Source organism: Sminthopsis crassicaudata, chromosome 3 (genome assembly GCF_048593235.1).
Source record: "Sminthopsis crassicaudata isolate SCR6 chromosome 3, ASM4859323v1, whole genome shotgun sequence".
In the NCBI taxonomy this organism is placed as follows: domain Eukaryota; kingdom Metazoa; phylum Chordata; class Mammalia; order Dasyuromorphia; family Dasyuridae; genus Sminthopsis; species Sminthopsis crassicaudata.
This window is the reverse complement of record NC_133619.1, coordinates 454,530,769-454,553,781: the sequence shown is the minus strand read 5'-3', so window position 1 is coordinate 454,553,781 and position 23,013 is coordinate 454,530,769. Positions and strand designations below refer to the sequence as shown.

Genomic DNA, 23,013 nt, shown 5'->3' with positions numbered 1-23,013 from the left:
AGATAGTCCTTGCTATCAGAAATCTTGATATTAAGCTCAGTGAGGCAACATTTATGTACAGGGCATCCCAAACATCTTAGTGCAGTTCTAGGATATTCTGTATATAGATATACCTAACACATTCAGGATTGTTTTAGAAAAAGGCTTCATGTGGAAGGTGATGCTTAAGATGAACACTGAAGGAAATTTGGGGTTCCAAGAAGTGATAATAAGGAGGGCAGTAGAAAGGCATGAAGATGTAATGAAGGAATTAGATGTTTGGCCTTTTGTTTTTCTTTTTTGATAGCAACTAAGTCAGAGAGTTAACTGAATATACAGCAGCAAATCTAGCAGTTTTTGTTTATATCCACCAGCTCAGGTGAGTCTGAGCTATTCTATAACATGCTTTAACTACATAGAAACCAATAGGGTTAATTAACCTCTCTAATGTAATTTTCTAAATTTGTTGCTAGAACAAATTCTCTTAATCTTGCGTCAGAATTCAGAAAAACATACCCTTTTCAATGGACAGTAAATGTAATAACTGACACATACATAGTGTTATAGAACCTACAGTAGATGTTAAGCTGTTTAGTACTGTAATTTGTGCTTCTTAAATAAAGGTTTAAAAATTTTAATTGCCCACCTCTTTTCTAATCATTAAATTTTTGCAGGCATTAATCCATGGACTGAATAGACATTATTACTCCATTACTATCAACTATAGAAAGAATGAGCTAGAACAGAAGGTAAGTTTTAATTTTTGTTTTAGAGAAAGGAAAAAAAAAAACTATTTCAACTCTTATGGCATGTTGCAACATTGTGATTTGAATTTTAATTTGTCATCTTTCTTCAGTTATCATTGTCTCCAGTATTTTCTTCTGTACCGTGTTCCTGTTGCATTGTAGAAGACAATAAAGGAAAGGCTCCTTTGGAATAGGTTACATATTCTCCTCCATAAGGCATGTTTAATTAAGACTAATCATTGGATGCTAAAGCCGGAGAGAAGTGACTAATAAAAATAAATCCAATGTAATGTTTATTTTGACAGATTATAAAACCTTTTCTTTTCTCAGCTTTGTGATTTGCCGGTTAAATTTTTGTTATCCATAAAGTTGTGTGGTTTTTCAAGCTTCTCTACTGTAACTTGTAGCTAAATTATTAACTAATAGAGGCTTAGGTTCCTCATTTTGGGGAAAATACATTGAATGAAATATCAGGTTTTTAAATTTGTATGCAATTATATTCTGAGTAATTTTTTTTTTTTTTTTTTTAGAATAGGGCTGAAAATTATTAAGCCAGTTTTGGTGCTACACACCTGTAATCTCTCTGTGGGGAGGTTGAGCCTGGTAAATCAATTAAGCTTAGATGTCCTGAGCTGTATTGGGTTAACCTAGTCCGTACTGTGTCATCAGATTGATGAACTATGAAAGTTGGGGGTAGCCAGGCTTACCAAAGAAAGGGCAGTCTTACCAATGTCAGAGCTCCCATACAGATTTAGTAGGGGGTTTAGGTTCATGAATGTATAAGGACACATCTCTGTAAGATAAAAGACTTGGGCTCCATGAAAGAGAGGGAAAAGAGAGAAATAGAGAAAATAATTCTGTTAATTAATGACCTCACGTTCAAAATTACCATTCTTCAAATTTCTAAATTTGTTGTCTTAAAAATTTCTTGGCATCTTGGATAGATTAGGATTTTGCTATAACTTTTTTTTCTATTTAACCTCAATTAAGTGTGAAATTCTGTCTCTTGTTTAATATTACTGTTTGAATTCTAGAGTCAGTACCCATCCAGTATTATTGCTTTTTAGGCTAAAAAAAAGTGTCTCAGTGAAAGTTATATAAATATTCATCTGCATGTCCATCTGTATTTTTGTTTTGTTTTGTTTTGTTTTTTGTTAAGTGAGTGTAAGATATAGATTTGCCACCTCCAAAAGTACCTGAGAAGAAAGAACCCCATCTCCCAAACTTACATGAAGTAGGATCATAGAAACTCAAATTTCTTTTTCTACTTTTTTTTCCCATTTTTTAAAATAAAAGTGATAGGATAGAGGTAAATATTATTCTGTGTTTGAATATTTTTTTCAGGTTGTATATATTTTTGTATATAAAAAATGTGCAATAGCTGAACATTCAAAACAAAAAATACAAAAAAAAAATTTCTCTAAATGTTGCCTTTTGGAAATATGCAATTAAGTGACTTTTGAATTCCATCCAATTTGCAGATATCCTATACTACAATCTTCAGATTAAAAAAAAATTAATGGATGTTATTATCTTAAGATAATAACTACCCCAATCTGGCAGCATAGGTCCTGTTTTCTACCCTTGCCCACAACCATATTCATTGAACCCCAAACTTAATCCTCTAACTCTGAGACATGATAAAAATATTCTTTTCCTCTGAAGGAGCTTTTTAAAAGCTTCTAAGTGATAGAAAACTCGCCTCTCACCACTTGTCTTAGGGAAGTTGTCAGAGTTTAACCATTCTATTCTGAGCTTCCTGGGCAGTGTCTTCAAAAGAATAGAGAAGAAGGGTAGAAGCCAGTATACTAACTACAGTCATTTTCATTCGAGGAGAACTTCACTGCATATGTAGCTACTGATAGCATCAACTTGGGTTACATGAACATTATTAACAAAATATTCTAAACAACTCTCTGAAGTTTGTAGAGAAAATTTGTTGGCTTGCATTTCTTCATCTAGGAATTCTCCATATCACTGAAACTACAAGCCCAGGGTCAATTCTAATTTATGTGTTAGAAGGGTGAAAATTTTGTGTCAAATAATCTTCAAAAGTTATAAATTTTAGAAGTCTTTTGTTTTTTGAAAATAGTACAGAGTTTTTTCTGCTACACCATTCAAGATAATGACTTCTTATCTTTGCATTTGGAAATAAGATTGTGCAATATATTCTAGTTTCATTGTATATATACGGCATTTTTTTAATGAGTCCATAAATTTATGAGATTTTAGCTCAGAACCTGGAACAGTCTTAAGGGCCATCTAGTCTAACTCTCTTGTTTACAGATGAGAACATTCAGTAAGCTTAAGCTTAGAAATAAGCATATTTGTGAATGCATTAAACTTATTATATTTAGTTTTTAATTTATTCATGTCAAGGAAATGAAATTGTTGATGCAGGTAATTGTGATATGACTATTTTTCAGATGTTGCTAAATTTGCATAAGAAGAGTTGGATGGAAGGTTTGACACTTCAAGACTACAGTGAACATTGTAAACTCAATGAATCTGTAGTAAAGGAGATGTTGGAATTAGCTAAAAATTACAATAAGGTAAATTGTTTTTAATAATTAAGTTCTTAAAAATAAAATTCTTTTCTGCTACCTAGTAGTTAAATAACTTCAAATTTGGTGTTTTTTCTCTAAAATTATATTACTTTTAAAGATAAGGATAAAATACATTGATATCTAAGATTTTTCTATAAGTTTCTTTCTTGATACATAGTCTTCTATAGGATTTTTAAGCCAATAAAGTAACAGTGCTCTTTTGAAGTATAAGAAAATCCTGATGAAACTATTATAAAAGATATTATTTAGTCATACAAACCTTTTATTCAGCTGAAATGTATCTTTTGCTTCTTTGCTGTTCTTTTGCTTAAAAAATTTATATGTGAGACCATATTAAGAAAATATTTGAAGTATTAGGAACATAATTCAGATGATTAAAAAATATGATAGTATAAGGTATGATATATACTCTGCTCTATATTGAGGATATAATGTTGAAATAATATGAACCAGGACTAAGTATGTGTAAAATTCATCAAAGTTTTACAGCATATGTATTGCTCCTTGTGAAAATTCATGGATTCAAGTCTTAAACAAAAGTCTTAAAATTGACAGGTCATTAGAAACTAAATTCCAACAGTTAGCTTGGTTTTAAAGGACAAGTACTGAGGAACATAGCACTCTGCTGGAAAATCCATAGTAGTGCTAGGGTTGAGATGCTTAATCTTTATAGTTTGCAATTTGATGCTGTGAAGATTATGGAACATAAAACAATATTTAGCATATTTTAGATTATTAGCCTACTTTTTCTTAAAGAATTTTTTTAAATTATCATACGTTCATTAGGTTATGAGGCAGCGTTATGATTGACTGTTTTTTCCACTAAATCTACCATCTCTTTATCAAGAAAGGAGGAGATATTCCCATAAAGTATGAATTAGATAATGTGTTGATGGCATTCTAAAGTCCTTTAGTTTTGTTTTCCTTTACATTATTGTGGACTACATCTGTAGTCCAGATTTGTACTCTCAACTTTTGATTGAGGGAAAATGTAACTTTTTTTTTAAAGAGTATTTGAAATAAATACCACTGCCAAATCAATGCTTTCCTTGTAGCTTCTCATCAAAACATTTTATTTCCCTTCTCATAGGCTATACCACATGCTTTCCTCTTAAAATCCCAAGTTTCCCTCAAAGATCAGTGTGCCCATGAGGGCTTTCTTGATTGCACCAGTTGTTGCTGCCTTTCTTGATATCCTCAACTTCTGCAGCTCCTTTCTTTAGTCTTCATCCCCAAATAATTTGTTTTTTTTATGTGCTTTGCATATACTTATATTTAAACATGTTATTTCTTTTGATGAAATGTAAACTACTGGAAAACAGGTACTATTTTTTTTTTCTTTCTTTTGTTCTTCTTTTTTTTTTTTTTTTTTTTTTTTTTTTTTTTTTTTTTTTTTTTTTTTTTTAATATTCCCAGTGTCTGATACAAGATAGGCAACTGATAAATGCTTATTGATTGGCATTGTACCTAACAATACTGTTTTTAAGTCATATGATTATCTGTGGTCTTATATATAATACATAGAGATTAGAACATTTGAGTAAATTAGTACTAGATAATTTCAATTCTGAATTCAGCAAAGAAAGAACAATTTCAAGAATCCTGAATTTCACTTTTATTCATTTGGTTATCTCCTTAATTCTTGAACTGAAACACCCACATTCCTGCTATTCTAACTCACCTAATTTATTCATGCCAGGATGCATCTGCTATTTTTGTGTCTTATTTTAGTATTTTGATTGCAAAATTTGTAAATGAGTGTGCAGGTGGAAAAATGAACTGCAAAAGAGCATTACTTCTGTGGGTGGTAGAGGAACAAAGGTGGAGAGCATGATGATCCATGAGTAGGAAATCTTTCCCTGCCCCCTTCTTTGTCCACTTGTTTAACCTTAGAATCCTTCTAGATCTTTTCATGTGGAAATATTAGCCCTTTTGAGTGCCAGAAGAATAGTTGCTTTGAGAGAGAGAGAAATAGATAGACTGAGAGCTAAAAAGAACTTCAGGGGTCATCTTGTACAACCTCCTCATTTATCATATTAGGAAATTGAAACACAGAAAGACTATGTTACTTGCCCAACATCACACAGAGAGTAGTAGAGCTGGAATTTGAAGTCAGGTCCTCTGGCTTTTAATTATCACTCATTTAGAACCCAAAAATGTTCTTTAGAACACATGACTACCACTGAGCTACCATAAAAGTCACATTTCAAGTGACAAAAGTTAGCAAAATAATGTTTGCTAACACTTAATAATGAGTTTTTAAATATATAGAAATTCATGGTTTATTTCATCTAGTTTAAGTAAAATTTAACTTATTTATTAAGATATTTAATATCTGCTAAAATATTTTGAATAAACAATGTAATTCCACTCCACCAACATGAAGCATATACTATGTTGGAAGGCCCTGTGATTGATGCTGAGGACATTAACCCCTCCAGTGTTTACCTTGTACTATGTACTTTGCACAATTTACTTTATAACTTGAAGACTATAATAAACTAAAGAGTCAGAGAATGAAAGGATTCTCAGAGAACATGAAATCTCAGTTAAGCCTTGAAGGAAGGCATATCCTGAAGTCAGTAATTTGAAAGGAATACGTTAGAGGCATATGGAATATCTTGTGCTTATAGGAAGCATGAAGGCAGGAATTAAGCTCAGGAAATAGGTTAGCAATCCAGTTTATTTGAAACAGTTTATCAAGAGGAATAGTATGAAATAATTTTGAAAAGATAAATCTGCAGATTGCAGAAAGAAAAACTGTGAGCCTTAGTATCAGTTAGTGGTTCAGGAAACAACTGAAGGCTTTTGAATGAGTCTGTGACAGCAGACCCCATGCCTTAACAACATTGTTTTGATGGCTGTACAGAGATTGGATTAAAGAGGGGACAAAGTGGAAGCAGGCTATTACTGAAAGCCAAATGATAAGGAATGAAGGTTAGATTGGTGTCCTGTGTGATTTCTAAGGTCAGAACAGATAAGCTTCCTAAGGATTTTGGTCACTTTACATATTTTTCCCATTCCCCTCTTTCTTTGTAAACGTTTTAAGACTTCATTTAAGTCCCACCTTCCTAAGCCCATCTTTTATTGTCTCCTTTAGAACTCCTGGAGTATTTATTATCTGTAGTACTAGTGGGTCACTTGTATATTACATTGTATTATCATTTATGCATATGACTTATTCCTTTTCCCCCCTTTACCCTTCTCTATTAGGTTTTTCTCAATTTCAGGTTTGGAACAAACTTCAGATGTCATCTAATCCAGACTTTCTGAATGAAAATTTTCTCCAGAACATTATAAGCAAAAAGCCAGGTAGCTTCTTCTGGAAGCTTTCCAGGAAACAGGACCTTTTTATTTGGAGGCATCTTAAGCATTTTTAAAGCTCTAATTGCAAAGGAAGGTTTTCCTTACATTGGGCTAAATCTTTTTTTTTTTTTTTTTTTTTTTTTTTTTTTTTTTTTTAATTCCTGTGTTTTTCCTAATCTTGCCCTCCATTGCCCAATAAAACAAAGCTAATTCAACTTCTACATGGCCTTGAATATTGGAAGATAACACTCTTAACTCTCATCCTCAGTTCCTTTAGCTGATTCTTTTATGGCATACAGTAGTTGGCTTTCACTACCTTGGTCTTCTTTCTCCAAAATATATATTAATGTCCCTGAAAGTAGGAATTGTGTCTCCCAGAGCATCTGCTATATGCTTGCTTGTGTTAGTGCTTATTAAGTATGATGTAATTGAGCATCTGAGTTTTTCACTATGCCTTCATTCTGCTAAGGACATATATCACCTGAAATTAACCAAAGTTTATATTTATAACATAAATGTTCAGCATAAGATTTTAAAAAATATATCTATGATCTGATACTATTTTATTAAAGATATTCTGCAGATATTTGTGTGCATACCAAAAAGAGCATTTTGGCACATAAGTATGGAAAGAATATACAAAAGTTAAATAAAACTCTCACGAATTTCACAGTGTTTAATATAACTCTAACCTTTTCTTTAGTGTAAGAAGAATAGAATCCCAAAATTACCCTTAAAAGGTAAATTTCTTCAGGATATTGGTAACTCCTGTTAAATTTCTGTTGGGTATCAAGAGTTCTTGTAGATAGCTCTTTCCCCCAAACTTTTAAACTCTCTAACAAAAGAAATCTGATTTCTTGCAACTTAATAAAAAGACAAGACTTTAAATCATCATTTTAGCATGTTTTCTGTCTTCTGTCTTTCCTTCTGACTAAAGTTTTGTATTTGTTTTTTAATTAATTTTAAGTAAACTAAAAATAAGAAAAGGAAAAAAAATGCCATGTATATAGCAGAAGATGAGAGGATTCAATATAAAACAATAAATTTCCATTTCAAGAAAACCTGTATAATAAGTACTACACGTTGGTTTCAAAAGTGTCCAATTTTCCTTTGCTTCCTTGTAGGTTTTCTTTTGTTCTCTGCTGTGCACTTTTTACTTTATTGCCACTATCACCCTACCTCTAGCCTCTAAGAATACTACAATTAAGCATGGAGAGTGAAATAAAAATAAATACACACACACACATGTAAGACCATATTATACTTATTTCTTCTGTTTCTCTAATATGGATAGTATCTACTTCCATAAGTCCATGTTTTCTTACTTAACCAGCTCATTTCCTATAACATAGCAATATTCTAACCCAGTAGCATTTTATCTGAGAGATTATCTATAAAGGTTTTCTCTCAGTTTTCTGCATTCATTTTATTCTTGGTTGTATAAGTTTTATTTATACAAAAAATTTTTAATTTAAAATAATCAAAATTATCACTTTACTTCAATAATGCTCTCACTTTATAATATGGTTTAACCTGCTTCCTTCACATCTTTTATCCCCTGATTTCTTTGAAATTCTTGACCTTTTGTTTTTCTGAATGAACTTTTTAATTATTTTTTTCTTGGCAAGAAAATTATTTTTTGTAATTTAATTGGGATGATATTACTTAGGTAAAATTATCTCTCTCTCTTTTTTTATCTACCCATGAACAATAAATATTACTTTACTTATTTAGCTCTAACTTGATTTGTTTAAAATAATTTATGTTTATATTTGTATAATTCCTGTGTTTATTTTGGCAAATATACTGTCAGGTATTTTATACTGTCTGGTTATTTTAAGAAGTCTAAAACTATTAAATATTATGGTGATACATAGTGTAATATCCTTATTTTAGCTTTAACTTTGAAATCAGGATTACCCCTGCTTTTTTTGTACAACAATTTATATTTCTGACCTTTATTTTATTTATCTCTCATTTCTGTAGGATTTTCTGAAACTAACACATTGTTGAATTCAAATTTTTAATCTGCTTTCAGTTTCTATTTTATGGGTAAATACATTTCTAATCTATAATTGTATATTTTCCTCCTTATTATTTCCTCACTTTTTCACCCTATTCTTCTTATTCTTCCTATTTTTTCTTCTTTATTTTTACCTGTTACCCTGCACCCCTAGTCCTTAACCTATCTACCCCTTCAAGAATCCTTCCCTTATCCTCTTTTCTGACTTTATCCCCTTTCCTTATTTTTTCTGAATTTTGAAGACTTTTCTTCCCCTGTATATATATATATGTTGTTCCCTCTTTAATCCATTTTTGATTAGAGTAAGGTTTCAGCACTACCAGCCCTCCCCCTGCTAACCTCTTTTGTATCCATTTTTCCTTTTTTGCCTCATTTGTATGAGATAATTGTTCCTTTTTATCTCTCCCTAAATAGTTTTATCTTTTTTAGAATCACTCCATCACATTCAGCTTAGCCCAAGTCTTTCTTTCAAATTACCCAAATAAAAATCAAAGTTATAAAAGAACTTATAATAAAGTAAATTGTTTGTCCTTCATGAGTCTGTCATAATTTTCCTTAATGTTTATATTTCTCCTGGGTATAATATATTGAATTTTCCCTTAACTTCCATTATGTTCTGCTGCTTTTATTACAAATACTTGAAAGCCTTTCAAGTTCATTAAATGTGCTTTTGTTTAAATTATATTCAGATTATACTTAAATTTCCTGAATAAATTACCTTTGCTTGTAACTATGAAATATAGTATTCCAAGACCTATAGTTTACAATGTAATAACTGCTAACACTTGTGTAATCCTTATTGTAGCTCCACAATATTTGAATTTTTTTTCTTGTTGTTTTCAGTATATTTTCTTTACCTGTAAGCTTTGATATTCCTGTAAGTTTTTCTCTGAAATCTTTTATGCAATAATCAGATTTTTTTTTTTTTCCCTATTTCTTGCTTTGCCTACTTGTTCTAGAACTCCAGGGCAATTTTCCTTTGCAATTTCTTATAGTATGGTATTGTTTTTTTTTAAATCATAATTCTCAAGAAGTCTGATAATTATATTATTTCTCTTTGATCTCTTTTCTAGATCAGTTGTTTTTCTGAGATGTTTCATATTCTCTTTGATTTTTTTCATTATTTTGATTTTGTTTTATTTATTTGGGTCTTAAAATGTCATTAGCCTTCCTTTGCCCTATTCTAGGTTTCAAGGAATTATTTTCTTCCTTACGTTTTTTTTGGTTCTCTATTTTAAGTTGATTAATTTTTTTTTTCTTTTCATAATTTTCTTGGATTGCCTTTTTTTTTTTTAAATCCCCTAAAATCCTTTTTTTTTTTTAAGTTCTTTCAAGAACTCTTTGTATTTGGGACCATTTGACAATTCTCATTGAAAACAGAGTGGCTTTAGCTCCATTATTTTTCTTTTCTTTTCTTTTCTTTTTTTTTTTTTTGGGAGGCTGGGGTTAAGTGACTTGCCCAGGGTCACACAGCTAGGAAGTATTAAGTGTCTGAGACCAAATTTGAACTCGGGTCCTCCTGAATTCAAGGCTGGTGCTCTATCCACTGACCCACCTAGCTGCCCCAGCTCCATTATTTTTCTCTGAATATGAACCCAGATCTTCATTATCCCCATAGTAATTATCTATGAGTGGGTTCTTTCTCCTTTGTTTTGTCATCGTTATTAAATATTTTTGTGTGTTTTTAATAGCTATTAATGTGATTAAGTGCTAGTTCTGAATATGAGAATAAGGTCCCACTGCTATTTTCTCAGGTATGTCTCAAGGGCCAATCTTGGATTCTCCTCTCCACTTCCAAGCTTAAACTAGAGCAATCTTCCTCCCCCACCCCCCCCATCCTCATATGATCTTACTCCCTGAAGTCCCTCTGATGAACTACAACTGTCCTTTCTTCCCTGAAACTGAAACCTTGGACTCTGCTCTCCTGCAGGTGACCATAGTCTTCAGGGCCCTGTCACTCTTCTACTGCACTCACCAGAAGTGTAGTAACTTGTCCCTGGCAGTAACAGGCTCAGCTGTGCTGGGCATCTCTCAGAAAGTGAAAGTTCCTTCAGTCTTCTCCTATTCAACATTCAGACTCCTTACACTGTCAATGAGATGAAAATTTCTAAGGCTAAGGCTGCCTCGAAAACTCATCTACTCCCAAAGTTTGTTGTTTGTTGATAGAGCAGTTGTTGTAGGAGGTATTTTTGTACTTCACTCAGGCCCAACCTCTGTCCCTGGAGATCAGGTCTTTCCTGGAATCTTCTTAGATTATCACAAGGAAAACAATTGCTTTACCCTGACTTATTTCTTTCTTTTGCTGTATATTCCTTCTGAGGCAATGTTCTGTCTTCTGGGAGAGCTGAAAGCTTTCTGATTTACTCTGCCATCTTTCCAAAATCCTCTTCCTGGCTAAAGTGTTTTTTGGGGTTTTTTTTTTTTTTTTTTTTTTTTTTTTTTTTTTTTGGTCTGGTTCATTTTATTTTTTATTTATTATTGTTTTTTTTAATAGCTTCTTATTTACAAGATATATGCATGGGTAATTTTTCAGCATTGACAATTGCAAAACCTTTTGTTCCAATTTTTCTCTTCCTTCTCCCCACTCCCTCCCCAGATGGCAGGTTGACCAATACATGTTAAATATGTTAAAGTATAAGTTAAATACAATATATGTATACATGTCCATACAATTATTTTGCTGTATAAAAAAAATAAGACTTTGAAATAGTATACAATTAACCTGTGAAGGAAATCAAAAATACAGGTGGACAAAAATAGGATTGGGAATTCTATATAATGGTTCATAGTCATCTCCTAGAGTTCTGTCCCTGGGTGTAGCTGGTTCAGTTCATTACTGCTCTTTGGAACTGATTTTGTTCATCTCATTGTTGAAAATGGCCACGTCCATCAGAATTGATCATCATATTGTATTGTTGTTGAAGTATACAACGATTTCCTGATCCTGCTCATTTCACTCAGCATCAGTTCATGTAAGTCTCTCCAGGCCTTTCTGAAATCATCCTGCTGGTCATTTCTTACAGAACAATAACATTCTATAATATTCATATACCACAATTTATTCAGCCATTCTCCAATTGATGGGGATCCGTTCAGTTTCAAGTTTCTGGCCACTACAAAAAGGGCTGCCACAAACATTTTTGGACATACAAGTCCCTTTCCCTTCTTTAAGATCTCTTTGGGATATACTGGCTAAAGTTTTTAAAAGAAATAATCACATTGATGTATGCAAGACATATCTCCCAGAAATCTAAGTGGAAAATTGTGGAATTGAAAATTGATGTTCCACTTTGTTTTGTATTATTTGTTAAAACTTAATCACTTTACTATATATTAGTGATCAAGTTGCTATGTGTGTTACTTTCCCTTAGTATGTGAACTTGAACTTTCTCTGACCTTAAGCCTATCAGCAAACTCTTATTTTTAATATCAGTTACCCTCTACCCCCCCAAAAAAAATCATGTTTTGTATTGCTAATTAAGGAATATGCACACTTTAATAACCACAAAGAGGGGCAGTTAGGTGGTGGTTAGATAGAGCACCAGCCCTGAAGTCAGAAAGACCTGAGTTCAAATCTAACCTCAGACACTTAACACTTCCTAAATGTATGACCCTGATCAAGTCACTTAATCCCAATTGCCTCAGCAAAAAACAAAAACAAGCAATTTGACCCTGTCCTGTAATCTCCCCAGTAGCCAAGAAAACCCTGAGTTTTAATTTCCCTTTACTCCCACCATTTTTTTTTTTTTTTTTCTTTTTTTGCTGGGGTAAAGAGATTTGCCCAGGATCACGAAGCTAAGAAGTGTTAAGTATCTGAGATCAAATTTGAACTCAGGTCCTCCTGAATTCAGGACTGGTTCTCTATCCTCCCCCACAAAATTTCATTTCAATTACAGAACAATAGTATATCCCCTCAGAAAGCATCAACCAGACTACAAGATTCCTATTTTCCCTTAGAAGGTGTCATCCTTGGAACTTTCTAGAAGATGTTGGTCCAAATGATAAGCCACCTGGTGACTGTCTGATATAATTTATGGTTGTTGATCTTAGTACCAGCCAGTCAGAAATGAGATGTGCTGTTTGCTTAAGATTGTGTAGACTGATAGGTTTCTCTATATTGCATCTAAAAGAGCTGCTTTGATTATCAGATTGATTCTTGACTACTGAGGAACCTTGGATTCTATTTATTAGCAATTGTTAGCTTTGCTAATAAATTGAATGTGCTGGGGGTGGGGTAAATGGGGGGAGAAAAAAAATCACATCATGATGTGGATAAAAACTAATAATGATTTTTTTTTTTTAAGTCAGTTTTCCAGCTCCTAGTTTCCAAAATTTAATCTGTTTTTCTTTTTCTTTGCCCTTCTGTTTGAAGGCACTTCTTCAGGTTTCTTCAGATGCATTTACTTCCAATTGGTTGTTATCAAATGAGATGTCCCCTCTATCTTTACAATAATTATTTGTGGTATAAATGAATTTAATGTTATTAAAATCTGAGACCATATCAGAACTTTACTTTTTTAAGTTATATTTTCAGTACTTCACAAACTCATAATTTTCTGTCAGTGAAAATACTGTCCTCTGTTGCTGATTAATCTTGATGAATTTTTTAATTTTTCATTAGTATTTTATTTTCCAAATACATGTGAAGATAATTTTCAACATCTTCTTTTACAAGTCTTTGTGTTCCAGATTTTTTTCCCTCCTTCCCAAGACAGCAGGCAATCTGATATAGGTCAAACATTCGCATTTCCTTTAAACATAATCCATACTTGTCATGTGCAAGAAAAATCAAATCAAAAAGGAGGAAACCATGAGAAAGTAAAAAACAAACAAAAAATGAAACTATTATGCCTTGATCCACATTCAGTCTACATAGTTCTCTCTCTTTGGATGGCATTTTCTATCCCAAGTCTATTGGAATTGCCTTGAATAACTGCATTGTTGAAAAGAGCCAGGTCTATCACAGTTGATCCTGATGAATTTCCATGAGCAAAAATATGTTTCACCTTGAGCCAGGTTGGGGATGAGCCTCTCCAAACTTGAATTAATTTGTGAAATATGGTCTCTTACTGAAATATTTCTTAGGTTCTTCAGATTGCTAGAATGCAATCATTTTAAGTTAAGTAGAGTTGATTTCTTCACAAACTCTTACTCAAGAAGCTAATTGAAATTAATTCTTCCTTATTCTCCAAGACTATCTTAAGTAAAATGGATAGTTATGAATTAGATCTGATCTTTTTATAAATATCTACTTCAACTACACCTTATTTCCATTTTGAATATTTTCCATTCAAAGTGATCTCATTTTAGTGTTATATTTTATATTCAAGAAGAATTTTATTTTATGTTATGGGCCCACATGTCATTTTAGGCCTGAATTTGAAAACTAGGCAATATATAAGGGAGAGAGGCTTGCTGGGTATAAATAACAAAATAGTAGTTAAAATCTAATACTGAGTCAATGTATGTAGAGAATTGTTGGTTAGAGAGGATGAAAAGTGGACACCTGGAAGCTCTTCCCTGATCCACCTCATTTAAAATACCCAGGGAATTCTCACTTAATGATTTCCTACCCACCTACTTTTTTGGTCTTTTTATCTGCAGAAACTCATTCTGCAAGATGAAATTAACTTAAAATTCAGGTGTCCTCATAATCATTTCCCTTCCCAGATTCATGACTTCAAAATGTCCCCTATTTGTATTCTTCTTCCTCTTCCTCCCCAACTTTTCAGCTTCTTTTTCTATGTTTTTGCCTCCCCTGTGGGATGGTGAGCTTTTTGAGGGCAAAAAATATCTTATCCTTTTCTTTGTAAGTATCTGAAATTTAGTGGGTGCTTAATAAATATTTATTCATTCTCTGACTCTTAACTAAATACCTTGATCTAGAAAGTCATTCAAATTCACTGATTTATTGGTCATGAAGTACATTGTAAGGAGTTTAAATTCACTGTAAAAAAGCTTTTAGACAACTGTTTGGTCATGTATACATATATGGCATTTAATTTATACTCTAGCATATTTGACATGTATTGGTCAACCTGCCATCTGGGGGGTGGGGGAAGGAGGGGAAAAAAATTGGAACAAAGGGTTTGGCAATTGTCAATGTTGTAAAACTACCCATGCACATATATGGTAAATACAAATTATTAATTTAAAAAAAAAAAAAAAGCTTTTAGGAGTTTCTCTAGGTTCCGGACCAAAGAATGATATCATTAAAACATGACTTTAGAAAGATACTTGCTAAAGCCATCCATTTTGTTTCTGTCGTTTTGTAACAGTAAGATCATTCTGAACAGGTTTCTCCAGCAGGTGTCTGGGCCAGAGGGAAAACATTGATACTCTCCTGCTACTTCTGGGGAAGCCAGGAAAGCTTAAGTACTATTTGTGTCACTAAAAGTACAATTATAGGATACACTTAAGTTTTATACTAGGAGGTGGGGGGGGAAGAAGAATCACAGGAGAAAGTATGGCCTCTATTGGACCATGATACTATATTTGCTTTCCTTCTAATCTCAAAGGAACAGATGTCCCTCTTCCTCCACTTAAAGACATTACCTATGCATTTAGTTTCACCTCTTCCTATTTTCTGAAGGGTCTTATTTTTATACTAATCTTTTTTTTTTCTTCACTACCTTTTTTTTCCTGCTTCTCTCTTTCCCCTTTACCTTCAAGCTTAAAAAGGTTTCCCCATTTTGAGTGAAGAATTCCTGCTGTCTCCTCTAGCTACCTTTTCCTCACAAAACTTCTCAGAAAAGGATCCTACAATTTCTCCCTTTGCTTCCTTTAATCCCTTCTTACTCCCTAAACCTCTGCAGTCTGAGTTTCCCCACCATTCCTTTTAAGCACTCTTAAAACCCACTAGTTAACTCCTTATTATAAATTCTATAGTCTTTTCCTTCTTCATTCTTGAAGAATGTTCAGCTTTGTGTTCTCCATGTTATGCTTCTAAGGTATCAAGTTCATTTTGGTATAATAAAAAGAGAAAAGACTTGGAACTAGAACATTCATATTTCAATCTTGTCTTTTTCTGTTTGCTTAAAACTTAAAAGCATCCTTATAAGCTAACCTGAAGAAATGAAAATTAATGGCTTCATTGTTAGTAATGGAAATTGGGAAAAAGTGACTGGAGAGGGTGATGATATTAGGGTTGTTTTTGACATATCACATACAAATTGTTAATGAGATATATGAGATGTAGTCTTATAAATAGTAGTGATTGAAATTATGTGTTTAAATGGCAGAAAAAGGAACCCAGAACTGAGCCTTGTGGGTACAAGGAAAGAAAAATGGAAAAAGAGAGAGACATTAAGAATAACACATTATTTCAGAGGAAACTGAGCTTATGGAATAGCACAAGGAAAACCAGATGGTTAGTTGTTTTGAAGAGGTGAAAAAGAGTGAGAACTAAAAAGAACACAATGGATTTGACCTGGAGGAGATTTCCCAAGAGGAGTTTTACTAAAATGATAAAAATTGAAGCCACAGGTGTTTAAAAAAGAAAAAAGATGGAATGATATTTGAGATCTGGAGGTTGAGTGAAAGCTTTTTAAGACAGGGGAGACTTTTAGGGGGATTATGATCATGCATCAGACCTTGTTCCAAGAATTTTCAAGAACTGTGCAGACAGTGCACGATGGGATAGCCATCTGGGGGTCTTTGTTGATAAACTGTTATAAACGTTTCTAGTGTGAATAGCCACAAACATTTTCAGTGCTTTTTGTTGGTTGAGTAAACCGATGAACATGAATGCAAAAGCAAAATTTGACGCCAAATCATAGAAGTTGCCATAAACACAGAAGTTCCCTAGTGAGGACACTGCTTGTGCCTGAATTTCATTTAATTTTACTGCTACCATTTCTGAATTTTTCTGGTGACTGGCCAGACTAGGAATATGAGTGAAGACAAACTGGTCTAGTCTCAATCTATACAAATAGAGGTAATGCAAGTAGATTGAATGAAATACCAAAAAGCTTTTTGGTAGATGAAGTTGGCCTCTTTTATTACCAAATGGAATATGCTTACCCTTTGGCCATGAAGGTTTGCAACCTTGGTGTATGCCTAAATCTACAGCTGCTCCTCAATCCCCAGATGGCAGATATGGCTGGGAGTACTTTTTGCCATCTGCATTTAACAAGGAGTTTCTGAGAATTTCTTTCTCTCTCCAGGGGGATTATTGGAAATAGGGGTTGGAGGTGGGGGGAGTAATTTATAAGGTGGCTACATAGTGTAAACAATTTTAGTTATTTTATGAGCTAGAGCTGGTTCACCTGCACCTATTTAGATTATGGGCAAGATGTATGGTACTAAGAAATCATTTTTTATTAGCTGTTTTGTTAAGGGATTAGTGGATTGAGCCAAATTCCACAGTTATTGTCTTAACTTATTATATTAGACAATTATTGGCATTTTTTTTATTGAATAGACATAGTATATAAAGTGTTAAATACTGTCCTTCAGATGAGATTTGAAACCCAGCTTTAGATTGATAGAGAAAAGTATATAATATCATTGAACTTTTTAAAAGTAAATTTGCCTGTCAGAGTCTTAGCCATTTAATTACTCCTAATATAACCAATATATGCATGCAAACCAAAACTAGCTGTGATTCGCAACATTATTAATATAATTTATTTTATAAGGAAATCCATATAAATACTAGGGGTGCATGAAGAAGGAAGTTCCCAGTTAAAAAATCAAATTTAAACTATCTGGAAATAATAGGAATGACATCCAACCTTGAAAAAGAACATACTTGCTACCCTAGGGATTCCCAATTGGGGAGGTGTTATTAATTGCTATTTTTCCTTTGCTCATAATTTTGAGTCATAATTTTATTTTTTAATGTGTGTTATTAAATAAATATAATCTAATAATTAGTAGATACAATCCTTAATCTATCATCCTTTCTTTGGGGGATGGTTCTGCTTGGGCAAATTCTCTAGGTAGCTTATCCATTTACAAAATTATGCACTTGCCATTCTTGCTCATTTTCAAGTTCTCTGTTTATAAAACCATTAAGAGGTGTGAAATATGGCCAAACTTCTCTCTTTGTGGAAAACATTTGAAGATGGGTTAAATTTCCTAACTATGAAGAAATTTGGCATTAAGATGATAAATTTGAAGCACCCAGTAGGTATCTTTAATTTGTCTCTCTGTGCCATGTTGTTTTTGTCTCTGTTTCTGTGATTGCCAGTATTGTGAAATATTTCCCTATGCTTTCCAAGTTATTGCTTTGCTCCCAGTTGTTTTCAATTCTATAAATGAATCATAGAGCTGGAAGGAACAGCCCGTTAAAGTTCATCTAATACATTGGTAGAACACAACCAATATTTGCTTAAAGGCCATTGAGTGTCACTCATATTACAGGTTATCCAATCTTTAAAAATAGATCAATAGCAGTTTCTTAACTCTCAAAGCATTCAATTTCTTATGATATCAATATGATTTTATATACTTTTTAAGATGTCATTTAAGTTCAAATTGATAGTAATTAAGTTGCAAAGATTAGCAAAACAAATGTAATTCTTTGAAACCTATGAATAAAGGTTATTGTTTAGTTGGTGATTTATTTATTTATTTATTTATTTTTAATGCTGTGGGAAAAAGTAAACAAAATTGAAAATGCTGACCTTGATCTTTCATTTACAGGCAGTAGAAGAAGAAGATAAAATGACACCTGAACAGCTGGCAATAAAGAATGTTGGCAAGCAGGTAAGATGTACCACATTATATAGTAACAGACTTTATGAATTGTTTGAGTATATTTTAGGGTCTATGTGGGGAACTTTCTTTGTTCTTTCTGTCTGCTGCTTTATTTATTATTTGTTTATTTATTTTGACCCACAATCGGTACTTTTCCTATTTGTTGGCCTATCACTTTCTCCATTTATTCTGCTCTAGACTGTATTCTAAGTGCTTTTTTTCCTCCCTGATGCCAGCCCATCCAACAGTCATTGTACTGTTACCTATTAAATTTTTTTCTGAGCTTTTAAAGCCCAACTCAAAACTCTTCTTTGAGGATTTTCCTAAATCCTTTCATTGGCAAGGACTTTTTCCCTTGGTTGTCAAATATAACTTTGTTTCTAAATCTTTAATACCCTTATTGTATCTTATCTCCTTACAAGATTTTAAGCTCTCTGTGAGCAGAGGGTTTTTAAACTTCTTCCCAAAGTCTCTGCATACAACATGAATTTAATAAATTTGTTGGATTGAGGAAATGTAAAATTAATTTTCAGGGATATTTAATGCTATCTCTTTTTATCTTGAAAAGTTAAATGCCATAGGCTTCACTTACCTTTAAGGCAGTGGGTTTTTTTAAATTGGTTAATAAATAATACATCTTTAAAGTATTAAAAGAAACTTTGGCTGTTAACTAACAATCCAAATTTTAAAAAAAAATCTGTTGAGCAGATATTTGTGTAACAACTGAAATTAAAATCACATACATATAGATTTAAATGATGGTTACCTATGCTTTGATGGGGGAAATGGGAAAATTAAGATTGAGATGCTTAAAAATATGTAATTGTGTTCAGAAATAGGTAGTCTTAGATTTTATATAAGGGCAATAGACATTTTATTCCCCATAATTGGGGCAAGAGAAAAATAAAAGTCTCACCTATTAATGGAGACTTTCAGTGTAATGAGACTGTTTTTTAAAGAACATTGATTACTTTTTTTTCCCCCATTCCATGGAACATGGTTATCATATTGCTGATGTTGGCAGAATCCCGCTATTTCAGATGCAAGACACTAAGCTGTCTTTGCTTTCAGCCATCCTACCATATGCTGTGATCCCATCACATCTCACAAGCTATGTAGGTTTGGGCCAGGACCATTCTTGGATGGGAAATCTCTAAGAAACACCCAGCTGCCACAAGAATGTAGTGTAGATGACTGAGGAGAGGATGTTACCAGTTTAGAGCCAGTTATCCCAGTAAAATACTAAGGGCAAAGTTCATCTTTAAATATAATATATGATGGTCCCATTATGCCATAAATATTGTTTTATCCTCAAAAAAAAAGTAGTGGGAAAGGTAATAGTCTTTTTTGTCTCCTATTTTCTATATTTTTTGGTCATGTGTAGAATTGTATTTTGCTACATATGCAGTATATAATTTTGTTTTTAAGCTTCTGATACACCTCAGACAGATATAGTTACTATGGGGGTTAGAAATTCTTATTTGCAGCTTATAGACAATTTCCCATAGTACTTAAAAATCATTTTTGCTAGGATATCAAGTATTTTTAGTAGTTAGGGCATTTTCTATTGTTTTCACTAACAAAATACATCATAACTTCCTTGTATTTGTTCTATTAATGTTGACTTTTCTTTTCCATTTAGTGAGAAAGGGAAGTAGCTAATTAAAATCAATGAGATAAGAAAAATTGGCACTTTTGAATGTTCATAAGGGATCATCCAAAAGATCTTAGTATTTCAATTTTGGCCTCTTCTTCATGAGGCAAACACACACACACACACACACACACACACACACACACACACACACACACAACCCCCCCCACCCCCCACTTCTATTCGGTTTCTTTTGCAAGTTTGTCTTATCTACTTCACTTTTTGTGCTTTAATTCTTTCCAAAGTTACTGAACAAAATATGATATTGGGGTTTATCCATTTGAATTTGCTGGTTCCATTTTATGAGAATTCAGTGGTAAAAATAACCTTAGGGTGTTAAACAAACAAGTTATGAAGGCATAACCAAGTAATTATTCCACCGATGAGCAATTGTATAAAGTTGAAAGTCTTGGGTATTACAGCAACGTCTATTAGCATTGTTTTAATTAAATATTTGTTTCTTGTGTCCGTTACATACTACCTAGCTTTTTATATTCAATTTACAAACTGCATTTGGGCTGAAACATAGTGATTTTTCCCTGAGTTTTCTTATCCATTATAAAATGCTATAAAGAAAAAGTTATCTCATCCTAATTTAAACGTTTTTCCCTAGCAAAACAAAAAAAAATTAGCCAAATTACCTTATCAGTACTTATGTGTGAGATTGATTAAAATTAGTATTTAAATTCAACTTCAAACAGTAAATTTCAATACAAAAAAATCTCTTTTCCAAATCATTCAAAACAAGATGTATTAAACAAGGTTTATTAAAATGAAATTGGATTTCATTGATCCTCCTTTTCTTCAAGTATATCTTTTTTGTGTGTTGTTCTTAAAAGATTGACTTAGTTATATGTGTGTAATAAGATCAAATGAACAAAGAGTATATAGAATGCATTCTGCTTTTCAAAACCAGTTTCTGGAGGAGTGTAATTACAGTGATATAAACTAATCTGCTATCTTGGAAATTGAATTAAACATAATAAATAGTATGAGTTGAAATTGTAGGTTTTAAGAAATTATACGTAACATAATTTGTCTCAATTTTTTTACATTCATTAATACCAATTATGGAAATATAAATGTACCCAAAAAATAGCTCTAGCTAATATCTTTTTTTTTTTCTTTTGTTCTGCTTTTAGGACCCAAAGCGTCATTTGGAAGAACATGTGGATGTGCTTATGACCTCAAACATTGTCCAGTGTTTAGCAGCTATGTTGGATACTGTTGTATTCAAGTAAAAAACAAACAAACAACAAAAACAAAAAAAAACCCAAAACAGCAGAAAACTGTTAGTGATACTTCCAGTGTATATTCGTCTATTGTTTCTAACGCTCACAAATCAGTCGACTGCCGAAGGTGTATTTGGTTAAATGGAAGACATCTGGCATCATTTGCATTCCAAGAGCAGCACTGTAACACCTTTGGGTCTCTGTTTGCAATTACTTCTGTTTCTTTAGGTCAGGATCTTTGCAGATTCCAAAGTAGTACAAGAATACATCAAAGTGGACAAATTTTATTAAGTTACCATTTAATATTTGAAGAAATCAGTAGTACATATATATTTTGATTGTTGCTACATAATAAAAATACATTTACAATCTATCTAGTCTCCTGAGGTCTTTTTGGCACTGGTAGAATTGACAGTATTACATTTGACAACACTCTAGGAAGCTCATACAGATGAGATGTGTTTTCCTTTACATTTTGAAGCTCTTATAACACATAAAACATCAGTGTGATAACAAAACTTCACAAATGAAAAGTGGTTGCCATTAGTTTGTAACTCTTACATATAACCTAGAGAAAAGAATGTGCATTAACATTTTGTTTAAGGCATTCAAAAACAGGTGAAATTTCATGCTGAATATTTTATTAATGTAGCCTATATTATGCTTTCAAGATTTAAATGAAATAAATATTATGTAGGGAAGGAGAACTGAGTTTGGGGTTTTTGTTTCTTTTTTTTAACACTAACTAAGGACTTAAAATGAAACTTTTGCGCATACAAAACTGACGTCTATAATGAATTCTTTAAGATTCTCATGGAGGAAAAAAGATTCTCAGGTCAGGAACCTATGGATGTCTTTCCAGTATTAATTAATAGTAGAATATTACTAATACTGCCCTCCCTCTAAAAGTATCAATATCCAATTTAAAATTTAGTTCCTCAATGTGTGTCTAGCACTGTATTGAATATCAAAGTCTTTCAGTAAGTTGCTTAACCAACTAAAACCACGGTTTGTTTATCTGTCAAATGGGATAATATAATATCTACTGAAAAGCAATCTAATAGAAAACTGATTTTGAAGTCAGGAAGATCTTTATTCAAATCCTACTTTTCATATAATAAACTGTGACAGGAGGCAAGTCAAGTTAACCTCTAAATATCCTATCTCTAAAGCTATTAACTAGTCAAGTTGCCTAAACAGGTGAGTGGAGAATTTCCAAACCATGCAAATAGAAACATAGAGCTTGAAAATAGTTCTTAAATAGCTCATAAAATGTCTAGGCAAATACTGAACTTTTTTCCCAATAAGTTATTGGTAAAGGTACAAAACTCCTTTAATCTTAGTAAACCTGACAAGGTAGTTTCTTAGGTGAAGATGTTTCCTTATTGTTTCAGGAAAGTTTTAGTTATGTTTGAAGTTTAAATTTAAATAGAGAAGTTACATGAATGAAGCTTTAAGCTAAAATACGGAATTTAAACTTCTATGAGCCTTTAAATAGCCAGGTATGTAACCCATCATTTAAGTGAAAACCAATTCAATTTCCAATATGCCTAAATGTAGTCTGCCCATACTTTAGCGTTAGCCTTGGCTTACTCTGCTTTCTTAAAAATAACAGGAAATAAGACTATTTTTTTATGGTATATGGAATGGATTGGCTAGAATGCTAAATAGTAACCTTAACTCCTGTTAAAAAGCATGAGAAAATGGGTATATTACCAGGAAGCTTTGGGTCCAAAAGGGGTGGATATATTCATACTAAGGGCCTAAATTGATATGGGGACCTATTGGATCATGACTGTGGAAT

At 32.5% G+C, this 23,013-nt stretch overlaps 1 protein-coding gene across 1 annotated transcript in view; it reads left to right on the top strand.

Annotated features, from left to right (window-relative positions):
• The window catches only part of PSMD14 (proteasome 26S subunit, non-ATPase 14), a 109,465-nt gene extending 87,883 nt beyond the window's left edge, over positions 1–21,582 (top strand). The window contains 4 exon segments of the mRNA XM_074303285.1: positions 654–728; positions 3,152–3,277; positions 18,270–18,332; positions 21,120–21,582. Coding sequence (XP_074159386.1) covers positions 654–728; positions 3,152–3,277; positions 18,270–18,332; positions 21,120–21,218 — 363 coding nt within the window. The 3' untranslated portion in view covers positions 21,219–21,582.
• The last annotated feature ends 1,431 nt before the right edge of the window (positions 21,583–23,013 follow it).